This window comes from Synchiropus splendidus, chromosome 3, assembly GCF_027744825.2.
Source record: "Synchiropus splendidus isolate RoL2022-P1 chromosome 3, RoL_Sspl_1.0, whole genome shotgun sequence".
In the NCBI taxonomy this organism is placed as follows: domain Eukaryota; kingdom Metazoa; phylum Chordata; class Actinopteri; order Syngnathiformes; family Callionymidae; genus Synchiropus; species Synchiropus splendidus.
This window is the reverse complement of record NC_071336.1, coordinates 5,281,280-5,297,768: the sequence shown is the minus strand read 5'-3', so window position 1 is coordinate 5,297,768 and position 16,489 is coordinate 5,281,280. Positions and strand designations below refer to the sequence as shown.

General features: G+C 40.8%; 1 protein-coding gene across 3 annotated transcripts in view; it reads left to right on the top strand.

Annotated features, from left to right (window-relative positions):
• LOC128755421 (glucosidase 2 subunit beta-like) overlaps positions 1-16,489 on the top strand; it is a 115,830-nt gene that overhangs the window by 74,598 nt on the left and 24,743 nt on the right. For 2 of the 3 annotated variants that reach the window (XM_053858866.1, XM_053858865.1), the window contains exons 10-11: positions 3,898-3,967; positions 5,587-5,676. In XM_053858866.1, the coding sequence (XP_053714841.1) occupies positions 3,898-3,967; positions 5,587-5,676 (160 nt within the window). Of the gene's footprint in view, positions 1-3,897; positions 3,968-5,586; positions 5,677-11,673; positions 13,989-16,489 lie in introns of those variants that run through there. The other variant, XM_053858868.1, reaches the window with a different exon arrangement.

Sequence of the window (16,489 nt, the reverse complement as noted above, 5' to 3'; positions counted from 1 at the left end):
GCTCACTAGGGGATCACCAGGACTTGCCAGGTTCCTGCTATTACAGTATGTTGCGACATGATGGCCCGGAAGAGGACGGAGTCATGAATAGAGGAGACACAGAAGTAGGTCAGCTCCGAGGCTGTTTGTTACATCATCCGCCATCCATATTCATGAACGTTGTTCCAGAGTGAACTCACACACAGTGTTCACCGTTTTCCGTTTAAATGTTCACTTGTGATTATACATCATCGCAGCGGCTGCCATCACTGACCGCTCACTCATTTTGTGAATCTCATGTCAGCAGTGATTGCAACACTTCACACGATTTAATATCAATTTTCCAACAGTTTAAGACTCCGGAGGCAAACGTCCAGTCCCTGATTTCTTCGGTAGCTGTATCCTAGAGAAAGTCTCTCATGCCAAACCAGCATCGTATTCAGTGTAACTGGACGAAAAGAATAAAGTTCATTTGAAAGTTGTGGCTTATGTTTAGCTTTCCTTAACATTTTAGTTTGAAACAACTGGTTGCAGTTATTGTTTTTACTGTCACTTTTCTGCATGAATGAACACCCATTTTGACAGCAGATGATATTTCATTATGGTCCTACACCATGATCAAATATATTCTCTCACTTTTTGTTGAATTTTGATTTTTTTGCCAGAAGAACGTATGAAAAACCTTTGCACATTGCACATGTTCATAATCTTGTTCAGTATAGATTCATCATCATCCTAAAACAATATCAAGGACGGTTGATGAAACATGTTTTAATACTTGCTTAAAATATTTATAAATAACACGTGGTGCTTCTCATTCAGTGATTGACCATCAAACATGTAATTGATTCAATTGTTATCATTATTATTTATTTATTTTACCACTGTTGTGCTACACTTGTCCTTCGACCTGCGAGCATGAATAGCTGCATTGCACAGTGAGAGTGGGAGAATGAATAGATTGTGAGTCAGTCTGAAAACACAATGCTATTTCTGCTCAGAACTCTTATTCACTCAAGCCTAATACAAACAGACACTCCAACACCATTATGCGGGGGAGTGGGGCACATTGACCTCTTCTCGACTCTATTCGGCTGTTACACTTTCAGTTGCACACTGGACGTTTGGAAGGACACATGGTGAGAACTTTGGCCACTAAAGAATGGTTGTTAATTTGAATGATTTAAGATGTCACTTTTCAGGCATCATATCAGTCGTCCCTGGATGTTTTAAGATAAGGGTAAAAAAAAGTAATGGGAACAAAGAATAGGGAATTTCTGAACATCTTGATGTGTATATAAATGTGTGCATCATTCTTTTCTGAGGACATCAAACCATACCAGAGCATTGAACAATACAAAGTATACATAACATATTTTAATCACTTAAATTATATTATATTCACATCAATTTTGTGCAACTGCATTACTGTTTCATACATGCATTAGAGTTTCCAACACATCCTCCTGGCCACTCCCATGACGTTGGGAATGTGGACTTTTGCGTCAAAAAATGCATGTTGTCACATTATGTTTTAATTTGAAGCAAAAGAAAGATGGTGGTTGGGGCAAGATAAGCCATGGGATGGCACTCCTTTCATTCTACATGTCGAGTGTCATCATTTTAATAACTACTCAGATGTTGTTCTTTCTTCTTTGACTTTTATTGTAGTTTTATCAACTACTGTGTTGTAACAAAACTATTTCTTTTCTTTTCTTTTTGACACTATGGCAAATGTCAGCAAACAAAACCTACGTCACGTAACAAACTATTGGTTTCTATCTTTTTTCCAATGTATTCCCCAAGTGTGCGATAGGACAGCTAGATGATGCTTTTGTGTTTGCAAAGTGGAAACAATATGAGCAAGATCAAAATACACATAGACAGACCCTTGTCATGGTTTTTCTGTGACTCAGTGCTTGGCAACTCAATCCTTGTCATCATATCCAGACATGAGCAGTTAATCGCAGGAGTCCTCTCCCTATATTTTTATCCTCCTTCGCTGGCAGGCAGATCAAGTTTTGTCATTGTAGGAGAGAAACGGAGATGAAGAACCTGGAGCAGGAGAGATGGAGGTGAGGGTGACAGGGAGACTCCAAGGAACGCATGCTGAAAATATTGAAGGTATAAAGAAAGTCTCAGTTTGAAGAGGCTTGGGTAAAAGCAAAAGGAGAAAAAAGTTTGAGGGTGATAGATGACAGTGTGTAAAAAGGTTATAAAAGGAAGTGAATAGAACCCATTGTCAAAGTTTGAGCCTGCTGCCAGTCTTTTTTTCAAAGCCTCTCAATGCCGCAAACGTCTGCATGTGTAGTTCACACAATGTGTGTGTACGAGTGGCTCCACTGATACAACAATCTTGGTGATGCAGCCTTTTAATTGTTTGCCCAGGAAACGGAGCTGTAAGAAGCACATGACCAACCCCTGACCTAAGATTACGATTAACCATATCTTTACCTCGCATTGCAGCTCTGTAACCGTCTTCGCAGTAACCGCAGTGATGTTCCTCAACTTGCTATAACCAGAACAGAACACTCATTTTTGCAGTATTTTACCAAATACACATAACGAAAAAAGTTCCATAAAACATCTTACTTGTATTCCAGTTTTCATTAGTTGTTACAAATAGAAAAAGCAACCTAGTGCAGGTATAATTCACCCACTGATATCCAAGGAGAGCCTATTATTCGTCAAGTTTAGCCACAGAACTCCGCACTAGAAGACAACATTGACCCAATATTTAATCAGTGTTATTTAGCAATCACTCGTGACATGGAAGAGTATTGAATGCAGTAAGATAAAGAATGTAGTATATATATATTTACAAACTACCCACTCCTCAATGATGAGTTTATTTACTCACAACTGAACAGTTTGTGGGTGACGGGCCATGGCTGGCGTGTCTGGGAAGCCCCGGTGCCCCTGCTGAGTCTTATAAATAAGGTGGAAAATCAAAGCGTGCCATGAGGACTCTTAATATCTCTGTGGAGATTGGAGAGGATTGCTGGGGAAAATGAGCAAGGGCATCTTCATGAGCAACCAGCTGTGACCATATGCAAGGGACATGCTAATTACAACTCTGGCCAAGGCTGCAGTGGCTTCCTGCTCACTCCTTTTCACTCATATCACAATGTTATGCTCCACTTCAGTTGAAGATGGGCTCTATGACCACAAGACGTGCGAGCCATACAGTATGACCGTCCATGTATAATGGTTAACAGGCTGCTGTAATTTCAGTGAGCTATTGCACCTTCTGATTGTTTGATTATTCTTTCTTGATCTTGGTCAGTTATTTTCCAGACACGCCACTCAACCACTGGAGTTCCGTCCTTAATCCAAAAAAGTATTGGTGACATTTCTATGAAGGAACCATCAATTGCTATGGAACAGACCAAAAATGAAACCAGTTAACGCTCAACAGCAAAACACACAAAAAAAAAAAAAAAAAAAAAAAAAAAAGTGATGGAGGGCTCAACCTCGCATTGCACCAGAGTGATGAGAATTCTCTGTCTAGCCGTTTTCATTTTTGTCCAGAGGAGCCGTAGTTTTCCATGTCTTTGTTAGTCTGTCATTGCAGCGTTACAGACATGTGACAAAAGGCTACAAGCCATTCTTGGCTGTGGCCTCTCCACTCTTCCACACACACCATCTGAATCCAATTCTCTTCTACAGGTTTAGGCAATTTTCTATGTGAAGTGTTTAATGAGCCTTCAGGCCTTTTGGCAGTTCCCCCTGGAAGCAGCATTTGTGTGCGTGCGTACGCGTGTGCATGCATGTGCACGTGTGTGTGTTGCTTGCTCGCTCTGGCGCCCCTGCCAGATATAACAGCCTAAATTTAGAACCCAGTGTTTTTGCCCTACTCTTCTTTTGAGGTGTAACAAGTCAGCTCTGATAATTCTTTTGACCTTTTCTGTTGTGTAGCCGCAGAGCAAGAAGTCAGCGATCTGAAGAAGGTGGAAGAAGCTTATGAGACCGTCAACATGGAAATCAGGTGAAGTGTCACAAATCTGGTCGCTCGTCGCTCACACATCTGCTCTCCACTTCGCCCCAGTCTCACTCACCTGCACGTCATTGAGAAGTATCTGCGTTAACATTTTCACGTTAACTATTGTTGATAAAACAGACTTTCTAAATTGTTATTTTGACAAAACATTTCCTTATCATCTATATCTTGGCATTTTGCCTCTAATGACTCCATACATTTGACCCATCTGCAACCTGAATTGGGAATATTTGAGTTGTGTGTCAGTCCTCAACCACAGTCCATTCCTGGCTCCTGGGGGTGCGGCAGTCAGCTGATGTGTGGAGGCTTGAGTGGTCGAATGGTGTGTGTTGTTAATTTTACATCGACCATCTATATTCCCTTTGATTTTTAAGATCTTTCAAGCTTTATGACCAACTCTGGATTGGACCCCCCCTTTGCTCGATATGAGCCTATGGAATAGGCTTCACTCCAACTCACTTTGGACAGATTCAATGTCGATATACCTGAAGCAGTCTAGCCATTGTGCACAAAAGCTGAAGAAACACAGCGCCTCAGCTTTCCACAACTTTCCACATGCATGTAAAGCATTTGTCCAATCGTCGTACAAACATAGTTGCATGGCTCAATCGGCTCTCTCTGATCCTGAAGCTCTCTTTGACGACTTGGTCCCCTCCAGCCTACAGACATTACAATGGAGAGGCAACCTCAGATAGAGCTGTTCCCAAAAGGTCACATTTTTCTTTCCCAGATGCAAATCCTTGAGTGAGATGGAGGGGGTAAAGAGATCTGCTCTGTTGCTCCATTTCCCCTCCCATCACTTGCTTGGAGTCAAATTACTCACTATCATCACTGTGTTTGTTGGATTGCCAGATATGCATTTCCTTCCAAGCTTTCTCCAGGCTCTGTCCTATATCCACACTGCGTCCGATGAGTGTGTTGTTTGAGTGCTCGTCTCACTTAGAACCATTAATATGATTCACTCAAATCGACCTTTCATGGCATGAAGATTGTTTTTATCACTTCATCTGACAAAAGTAAGGACATAATGTGTAATGATGATCATTTGTTATTTTGGCATTCAATGTTCAATGAAAAATAGGACAATCAAAGTGACCACCAGCCACATTAGGGTTCGCAGCTATTTATGTACTGCACCTAGACTTTCTGAGGATGCCTCGGCTACATGTGTCCCAAACTACTGTGTAATTCCCACTCATTGTTAAGATCAATGATTCCACATTCTGAAGGTTTGAACCAACTTAGCCATTGTACAGAAGCAGAGTTCTGGAGCTCTGATAATTGGAGACTCTGAGCAGAGAGGAGTCTCCTCATCCAGAGAGAGTCAGGATCTTGAGGTGCAATGCTAAACTTGAAAGATGGCTCTTCTGACGATAAAAATCATTCATTAAAAAATGAATGAAATGTGAAATCAAGCAGGGTGAATTGTATACCGACATTTCAATGGATGTTAATGTGACACGTGTGTTTGCAGTTACAAGATATACATGTGTTGGTATTTCATCTGTGTTTTACTAACTGCTAATGACCTAAAGTGTGAAAATGATCGCAGGATTTTCAAATTCAAGAAAGGATTGATGCAATTTTCTCATCTCATGTTCCCTCAGTGAACTGCAGAAGAAATTAGCAATTGACTATGGAGTGGACTGGGAGTTCCTCTACTTGAACAACCAATGTTACGAGCTCAGTGTGCATGAGTAAGTATGTCTATAGTTTGTCTCTCGCATGTTAATCTGTATTGATCTGTGTGCAAAACAAACAAAAACAAAAAACAGATGAATGGAATGGAAGAGAATAAGAGGAAATATTCATACTGGGACATGGGTGGTGTTCCGAGCCAGTTAGACAGATACCTGCTGTTTGATGGAGCTGGATTTGACTGATCACCATATAAAGCGGATTTGAAATTATAAATTATATATACCTTAATTATATATTTATAATATATAATTAAGGTAATTATAAATGTGGCTGTTTGCATGCTTCATTCTTATCCCCAGTTCTCTTTGAAGTTAAGAGTAAGTCGAGTAGTTAGGAGATCAGGAAGCGGCGAGATAGTGACACGAGTGGAGATGGAAGAGGGATGGTCTTTTGAATGGCTGGTTAAGTTTTAAAGTCATGTCAGATGGCATTGTTGATGTGAATTGACGTACACAGGCTCATGTGAAGCATTTGCATAGAGACAAAGCCGGTATTGTCTTCAGGGGTTCCCACAAATTTATCATGACTTTTACAGCTTCTATTTCTGTCAAAAACTGAGCGAGCAATTTGATATTTTTGTTTGTTTGAACACAACATTTCCATCAACTAGCAAAACTCTTTTGTGCTCAATTCTCCTTTTATTATTATAGTTTTATCATGATCAAAAAATTAAGTTTGACTGTTATTTTCCTCCAATATGGCTTTGAGGTCCGATTATCGCGTGATTGTTAATAGAGAATCTAAGTTAAGTTGATTGAGGATTGTGATCTGTGATTCAACATGAACACTTAAACTGATGAAGGGTACCAACAGTGGCCTGTAGTTTGTTTTGACTGTTTCCTGTAAGCCCAATAGTTACATCATGAAAATCCCCAATGCAGTGGTGGAAAAACAAATACTGTCTAGAAATATCAATGGGGTCTTCTGCTGTCACGTCTTCGACGACATCTGCTCTTCACATTGAGTGTGTTTGAGCTTCATTGTTTTCAGAAATTCCCTTTGTTCAACAGTTTATCACTCATGATGCATTCCAATCTTTTTAAGGAAACTTTTTATTTAGTCTCATTTTGAATAACGCAAGATGGTTTAAACCAAACTCTGAGTCCCAAGACCTCAAATAGCAAGTGTCTTCAAGTGACTTTAGCTCCGTTAGTTGACCATCTCTCTTTCCACTTTCAGGTAACCCCATCCTTTCACTTTGGGTTGTACCAGTGTTGATGTACAGTATTAGCAGGGAGTCACCATTGGGCATCATTCCATAAGGAATTTAAGGATCCATATCAGCACAACCCTTTGCATGTAGTCCAAAGAAACACATTGCATTTTCTGCGGCATGTCCCGATACGGCTAGCTGCTTTCTATATGATGTGTCACTTGGTGTATAAAGCAGGCGCACAACTTGCACAGCTATCTCCTTTGGAACAACATATGGGGAGGTTAACATTTATGTGTCAACACGTAGTGCGGGAGGATGACTTCATCATCTTCATTCAAAATAGGACACAAAAGTCACTTGCAGATAGTCACTAGGTGGTCCTCATAACATTGTTACAATGGTGTTTTCAATCAACAGCAAAGCACAATGACTAAAACACCATATCGATGTACAGAGCAGCTGCTACTATCATCATAGTGAGCTCCCAATCTCAACACACACACCATCTTTGCAGAGATCTACCATTTAAATGAGATAATTTGCTTGCTCCAAGTCACCCCAGAGAAACCAAGTAGCTAAATCCACTAAATTTAATCAACAGAAAGAGCTGCTTTTACTCTCTCTCCCGCTCGCCTCCCTATGGCCCCTGCTGGGGTAGAATCTGTTCTCCTCAGGATTGCGTGCCAGCTGGAGCTTCACAGGCCTGTGGGTGGCTGCAGTTTTGAAAGAAAATTATCTAAGATCTGCACTGCAAATACATTTTTCAGACTTTCTCAGGAAGAGTGGTTTTCCTCTTGCCCTCATGCTCCTGTGTAATTTGTTTGCCCAGTTAGCCCTTTGGAGGTGCAAATACTCAGAGTTGCACTTCATTTATTTAAGCCAGCGTGTTTCTTCTTCATTCCTAATTTGTGACTAAACGACTATGTGCTCAAGTCATGGAATGTCTCGAAAAAGTCTAGAAAAAATTGTGGCTGAATGTGGGAATACACCTGAAAGACACAGAGACAGTTGAAGTGTTTTAATGCCTCCTCCAATAGAGGAGTGTTAGAGATTATGAAATAGGCGCCTTGTTTGTTTGTTTATCAACAGTGACTCAAAAATGGATTTGAGAATTATACAGGAACTGACTGTGATTTGCTGGTACTATGCCATTTTATCAAGATTTACTTACAATCTCTATTAACAGCTTTGCGACTACAGGACCACTGTTTGACCGTTGTGCAAGTAACACGTTGCAGTCCATAATTTTTCAAACGATTCAAAATTCATAATGAAGATGCAATAAATTTATTGGCATAATAGTGGGATTGTAAAATCCATATAAGGGTGGAAATGATCTGCATGTTGCTGGAGGTGTGCCTTTTCTTTTTCCCTTTCAAGTCCCATTATTGTACAATTCCATGTAATAGCAGGCCTATTTATATCACTAGTCCAGTGCAGGATAGTGACACAACAGACATTGTCCACCACCGCTCACCACCGCTCCCCTCAGGCTAAACCCACCAGTGCCCTTATTGCCCTCCCAGACTACCTACGCACTGATTTTCAACCACTGTTGACAGTAGTACGTTTGGAGTCAAGACCAATTTACTCTGCCTGATATAATGACAGCATAAAATTGTGCCAGCAAAGACGTGTTATATAGTTGTTTGTTGCATATAAGGAATATAAGCAGTTGGACAAAGTTTCCTCTTTGATATATAAAGAACTTCTAGTTAAGTGTGATCCCATCCAGCAAAAAGTATTTTATTTTCCACATGTGGATATCCTCCACAAGGTAAGGTAGCTTTTATTGTCAATTCTGCTATATGCATTGCATACAGTTGACGGTTGAAATGTTATTACTCGGCGGCCCGTGTGGTGACATATACAGCGTTGAACCATGTATGAAATACACCATAAACGACAAAGGCATAAACAAAAACAGGTTAACAATGATAGTGCAAGTTGACAGTGAGAGAGATTGAAGAGGCTGTGTGAGGGGTGTGTGGCCTCTTGCATTATCCTGATGGCTTCCCGGGTGAGGCGGGTGCTGTGGATGTCCTCACAGTGATGCAGCTGGTCAGGAGGCGCTCTATAGCCTCGCTGCAGATCGAGCACATGATGGAGTCAGGGCACTGGCTCTTAGAGGCGCGGGTGGACTTTTTTGTTGAGGTGTTTCTGCTCCAGGAAAGGTCCTCGGCGATATAAATGGTTTACCCAGTCCCAGTTTACTCTCTGCATTCTGTCGTCCTCTAACATATTGGTGTTATACATCCATGGCTGTTTTTCGTCCTTGAAATCACAGAGGAGCCTGATATCCATGAGCACCAAGTCAGTTGAAGGTCAGTTGTCCTACCAGCATCCTCTCAGCAATGCACTTGTTTTCAACACTGCAGCCCCCGATATCCTTGCTGTTCATCTTGAACTGTGATCTTAAGATGAAATGACACTGACAGACTCACAGACCACTGGCATCCTCTCCCTGAAGGGCAGAATAACACTTCTCTCCTTCCTTATAGTAATAAAAAGGGATTCCTTATGCAGTTTTTAGACATCAGTGAAAATCACACATCTGTGCTTACTGGTGATTGAAGGGCTGCCACTGTACAATTTTCTTTCTTCCATAGTCAAATTTAACAACGGACTGGCTTTGCATCAAAATAAATGTTTCAAAATTTTAAGTCAGATCACGTTAAAATTTACAAAATGGCTGCCTGGCTCAAAAGGATCTGTTAACATTGAATGACTGACAAGAAGTAAAAAAGAACTTGAAAGATCAGCTGTGCTCTCAAGGCCCTTCTGGTTTCAGTTGATCAAAAATATCAATCGCCGAAGCATATCAAGCGGCTTACACAAGCCTGTTGTATTTCAATGCGGTAATGTGTCATTGAAACCACGTCATGTCACACGTTCAGGAGCTTGATCCACAAAGGCATTGTAGGAGGCTCTCTCCCTCACAGTCAAAAGCACGGCTTATTCATATAGCAATTTCAATAGCTTATCCACGGTAAAAAAGTTGCTCCACGAAGTCCATCAGTGCTGTGTTTTTGTGGTCCATCCCATGATCCTGGTGCGTTACTGTATATGAACAAGCTTTGTGACATCAGCTCTAATTATAGGTAAAGGGAATCTTTGGATATTTGAATATTTGTTATTTTTAAAACTGAATTACTCAGAAATGGATGAACTATTATACATCGATGCTGGGTCAGTAACTGATCCACACTGCATGTGTTGCCTTCAGTCCTCTCCACATCAACTCCATGTCGGCGCTCACCACCATCCTCCTGTGGCTCTTCTTGAATTGAAAAACAGAACAGAAGTGGACCTGTCTGGTGACCTAGTTCAGCCAAAACAACTTAGAGCACAACGTCACATGGACATGAGTGAACTGAAAGAGATGAGCTGTTAAATCTACCTCCAAAGAGGTCCCCCAACAACACCTCTATAAAATGGCTGGCTACACAATAAATTAAAAAGACATTGGGCTTGGTGGAGGTCCCTGCTCCCTTTCTCCTCTCTCTCTTAGTTCAAAGCATGTCTCAGTCAGTCAGTCAAGGATGCACACACACACGCACACACGCACACACGCACACACACACGCACACACACACACACACACACACACACACACACACACACACACACACACACACACACACACACACACACACACTGATGCATGTACATGCACGCACACTCAACACAGGTAAAGTTTTATTGTGCGTGTGGAAACAAGATGCTCTGTGGTAGGACCACCCACACTTGAGGTCAAGCACCAAGACAGCAGGTCAGCAACAACAACTGGCTCTGCCAGGGTGAAATATCTATAATATAACTATATATTACTAACTATATATTTGTTGTGCCTATCTATCATTTATGCTCAAACAATAAGAAATAAAGCTGTGCATATTCATCTCCAAAATTAAGGGCTGAGAGAGGATGACTCTTTCTATTAACACGCATGGAAAACGACACAGCAAGATTGTACGAATGCCACCAAAGATTCACTTCGTCCTCATTCCAAACATGGCCATCCTTTCACAGAGTGTTGTCCAACCATTCTGTTCTTCAGTGCATGCATTTACATTGTTATGCTTTTTATATGCATTTGAACATTCAGTGCCTCTGAGGTTATTCTAAAGAATATTCTTAACAGTAGCAGTTTGGTAGAATCATAGTCAGATTTACCTTATTGCCATTGTACTGCTACAACAAGGTTGTAGGTGCTACTCCTGTGACTCCATAACCTGTCTATCTAAAAAAAAAATAAAGTAATAAAATGAGATACAATACACAGTTAGAATAAAATGGCAATAAAATAGAAGTACTGATGTTACTGTAGTGAATGAACAGAGTCTGAACATATTGCACCTTCTGATGCGTTTTTCCTGTTGGCTGAAAATATAAAAACGGCATAACACAAAGATCAGGCGTATTCAAGACAGCGAGAGGACAGAGACAAGGACAAGTCATTATTTCTCTGCCATGTCCTCCTCTGTGGCAAAGCCCATTAGTCTGCTTGGCAGATATTCGTAGAACTGAAGTTATATTCATATTTCCCTGCATCCATGAGTGCTTTCTCATTCCTACATCCAAGGAAGAACTTACATAGCACGTGTTTTAAACCGTGCATCCTGTACAGTCGGAATGAAGTTTCAGGCGGCAAGAACCTAACGATTGATCTCTGTTAAGACCTACTGTACTTGTGATGTGACTGCAGGAGCTCCGCACTGCAGCCAAGACACACGCTTGCGCACAGAGGCTTGCCAGTAAATAATATGTGCGATGCGCCCCCTCTGGTATTTTCAGCATTGCACATCTTACATATTGTTATGATCTGTCTTTCCAGATATGCTGAAATACGTACTCTGACCAACATGCTCCGGCCACAGTTTTGACTGCATAACCAGAATATACTCAGCCATATTATTTTTGCTATGCTCAGATCTTGATCTTAACAATGTGCAGACTGAACTGCAGTAACTGACTTAAAGTCATGAGGTGATCATTGTTCTCGCTGACAACTGTAGCAGCATTTTCTACTGAGAAGCAAACAACTTTACTCTGCCATACTTTTCTTGCCAAAATGCATGCTTCTCTGCGAGGATCTGTACTCTAAAACCACTTTTTATTTAGCTTTGTAAATGAAGAAATGCTTAAGTGAGTCTTTTTTGTTATCTTTAAAAGGTCATAAAAACACAAAACATTGAATGTTAACAAACTTATGTGTTTGCTCCTCAACAGCGAATAGTCTGTCTTGCCAGGCTGACTTGCACTTAACAGCCAACTGTAATAAGAATGTTATGCCCCACACAATGACTAACCTGATGCAATACAATGTGAACATTTTGGAGCCTGTGTTCTGTAGTCCATAGTGGAATATGTTTTAGTTAGAAACAAAACTGGAAAACCACAAAGACAAATGTGTTGTATCACCACTGGACCTATTCGGGCTCTGTGCCACAAAGTGCATGTTGTCGATCAATTTTGAGATGAGTCAGCATGCTACATCTGAAAATCCATCCGCTCTTAGGCTCCTGGTCTCTGTCATGAAAAACGAACTTGAAGCAAATCAGAAATAATCCTGGCAATCCAGACAACCTCCGCTGGCGTGTCATGAAAGGCACGTAACACAACATGTCATATTCCCACAGTACGTTGTCAGAGACAAAAGGTCCTTCATCCAGCACACTGGAATTTTCCTCCCATGGATTTGTTGACACTTCTCAAAGCAGCGGGGCCGAGATCTGTGCAAGACTGTCACGTCAGATTGACTCAGGCTCTGCTCTCATGTCATTAGAAAGTGCAGCACGCCAGTGAGTCATGCCTGCCACCGAGGTTCAGCTCCGACAGAGAAGGGTAAAACAGCGCAAATCGCACTTCCAACTGTCGCCATGATATCGCATTTTGTCCATGGTGCACTGGCTTCTTCTAGGGAAGAGACAGATCCAGTCTGGATCGCCGGGGGGAAATACTGTATCTTATATTGGCAGGATAAGCTACAGATTTTAAACCAACCAAGTTCACAGCGAGTTTTCAGTGTTCTCTTCGCTCCTCCATTCTTATTTTTCTGCAGCTGTTTCCTATACTGTATGTTTACCAAATATCACGTGGGTTTGAATTGCGGGATTTCCCCCCGATCAGTTCACACTATGCATTGTTCATTTCCGCCTCGCAAGATATCGTCAAAACTGGATGAAACTTGATGTTTATTCCATTGTGTTTATGTCATGTTTGCACTGTCTGTTTTTTTTTTTTTTCTTCCCTTGTTGGCGCTCTGGCCTTTTAAAGCACCACTTTCAGTCTGAGTTTATGTAAAAGCATTTTACTACAATCTTTTTCTGTGTTTTATTTTTTTAAAAATCTTATAACCAAAGAGCAGTTCTTGTTCCAGCTGATTTATTTATTGCGGTGTGTAGTAAAATGTAAATGAATTTCAAAATTTCCCTAAGGATTAGTGAAGTTTTTCTTATTCTGATTATGAATGCATGTCCATATTAATTCATAGATGCTCCCTCATGATGACATTTATGCTTTTATTTACATTATGAAAATGTGATGGATTTCCCTTCATGACTTGTTTAATTGGCTTCATTGCGACACTTCATTTAATATCTCCAAACTGCATTTAAATCTTACCACCTGTCGTTCAAGGGACATGGATGACTGGGATAATTTATTGCTTACTGCTGTCAAATAAAGATATTCTGAATCAAAAAATATGTATATATCTCAGTTGAATGCTTGGATTCCTGTTTATTGGTGAGTTAATTGCAAGACTGGTGAAGCATGACGTCTCTGCCTGTGCTTTCCAGTGCAGTATTTCAAATTATGATAGATGTTTTCACATTAAAGTGCGGAATTATGAATCACTCTGGAGGAGCTACCATGGTAATGAATTAAACACAGAAGGACTTATACGGTCAAACTGACTGAGAAAAGTGGGCACAATAATATTCACCCGTTTCAAGGAAGAACGTCTTAGCCAAGTCTGTTTTATTTAAACTTTTATCTAAAAGTCCAAAGCACACATTTTAACGACTATGAATAATATTAGCCTTGATTTAAGTTTTGAATAATTCAGAACTCGTAAAAATAGCCAGACTAGTTTTTGTCTTGGTGTGCCAGTCTGAGCATTCATAAATTCATAAATGGAGCTACCTCTGTGCCCCTGGAAGAGAACAGTGGCATGCCAAGGTGCATATGGGAAGCGGATGGTGCCATTCGAAACCGTTTTGACTCTAAGGAACGTTCCCCTTCTATTTGAACTGTGGGGCACTGAAACAAGAAAGCATGTGCATTGGTGGCAACTGCTGCCTTCTATATTGGATTGCATTGAATTCACACTAAATAATTACATTTCTGGCATTTGTGCTGTCAAAGGATCAAATGACCCCCAAAGCCCAGAGCTTTTCAATATGGGACAAGGAATAAGCACATCCTAGAATATGTCTGGATGTCACTTGATATGTCTTTTGTGGCTTTCGGCACCGTAAGTCAAGCTCATGGAGGCACAAGGTACTCTTCAGTGTTGGAAAAAGGTTGAGGCACACCTCATGCATTCTTCTGTGCCCTAAGACAGGACTTTGATGTTGCATTGTTGAGGGCTGACATATTGAAACTGTCAAGAATTTACTTGTTCATGTGAAAATACATCCTCAAATACGTCCTCTTCAGGAGTCACTGGGCGAGAGGCAGGTCACCAGTCCATCACAGGGCACACACACACCATTCACACAGGGACAATTTTTGTCCAACTTGCCCAATTAACTAGTAAGCATGACTTTGGGAGGAAACCAAAGTACCTTAACATGCAAGGAGAACATGCAAACTCCACCCAGAAAGTTTTACCCAGAAAGTTCAGCTGGAGCTTGAGTTGGATTCGAACCCTGAACCTACTTGCTGAGAGGCAGGAGTGCTAACCAATGTGTCACTGTGTCGCCCTTGTTGTAAACAATGAATATAATTTTGAAAAATATATTTGATCCATTTGTGATATCTGATTTGCACTTTGTCTTTTTGAATGTCCTGGGCTGCTGCAATGTATGCGTTTCCCTACTCGAGTCTACACATCTATCACATTAGAAAAAAGAGAACTACTCACTTGCATCTGCTGTGAGAGTTCAAATCTCTGTCTGAACCAAAGAATATCTGATGTCTTTGCTTGCAATCTGATGAACTGAGCCTGCAGATCAATAAAATCCCTGACTGTTCAGATTATTTAAATCCCAGGTGTGACATTGTGTTTTGAGCAACTCTTTCCCTTCCTGCTGCGTCTCATAATTACTGCCACGACAATGCAAACCTCCTAGAGAGATAAACAGTTCATTAGATATAATATCATCTCTTCTCCCGGAATCTAAATCAACATTAAAGTGGGTTTTACATTAATTATCCACAAATGGAAGCTCTGACTGGAGTTTCATCCAGGCAAGAACACACAATTTCAACTCCAAAGTTATTTCTTCCCTGGTTGAAGTGCTTACAGATACCAATTACAGTCTGTGTGCGAACAAACTTTTATTCCAAACACTGTGAAAAGGGCCATCGCCTGCTTCTAGCCTGATAGTTGATGCTCTGACGAAACTGAACTGTAGTTACTTCAACCATGAAAACCCATCGGCTTTCTTTGTGTGAACAAAGATTTCATGGACGCTGTAAGAAGGACAAGACATGAGCACATCCTACCGGTCACCAGGGTGTTCATGATCCTTTATATTTGATCAAATTATTATTTCTTTATATCCACTGGATCATTCACTAAGCTATTTATAGTTGGGGAAAAGTGGCCAGAAAGCACTGAACAGTTGAATGTTGAGCACCAAGTTATGGAGACCATTTTTTCTGTGTGTCATGAAAAAATAAAAGGCACATAACTTTATTAAACTATGCTGTATTGCTTTATAAATCTTCCGTCAATATAGCCCATGGAATAATCTCTCAATTGTGATCTTGTTAAAATGACAACTGTAGAATATGAGCAGCACAATGTTTTGTTAGTTACACACACAGGAGATAAACAACCTGCCCCAAAGGAACGTTACAATTAAAAACCCCTCATCATCTAGCATACCTAATTGGCTTCAAACTGTTTCAGCCGAGATGCCAAACATACTCCAACAGTCAGTGACTGTATGAGCATATTTGGTGCAGTCTCTGCACCTTTGCCAAATTGTTGTTTATGTCAGACCTCTTCAAGTGCAGCCTTTGAGATGGCTGACGTATGAGGACATGTAAGAACCAGGCGTCAAGAGGTCAAACTTTGTCTGCATACTGAAGACTGGGAGATTGTGGAGTCACCACAGAACCTGTCGTCTGAATCTCCCGCTGCATAGCTCTTTCTTTTCTCTCATTTCCTCATACAGATGGGTCGACTTCATTTCACAAATAGATGCCATGCTCGTTGACGTTCCCCACTCTCCGCATCGTCAAAACAAAGACTCAAAAGCCAAATTCTATCAGCACAGTATCCGTTTGCTGCTTAAGTGGTCTGAATTCTTCATGTAAATAAAAGGCTGAAAGCTCACAGCTGTGTTTGTGAGGAATGTGAGACGGGAAAGCAGATGTTTCTCTATGAGTTAGAGCCTCTCATCATCAAGTCCCTTCCTGCTTTTACTATTTCTGTGCTTATTTCCACCTAATGTCAATTTCCTCGCACATTTTAG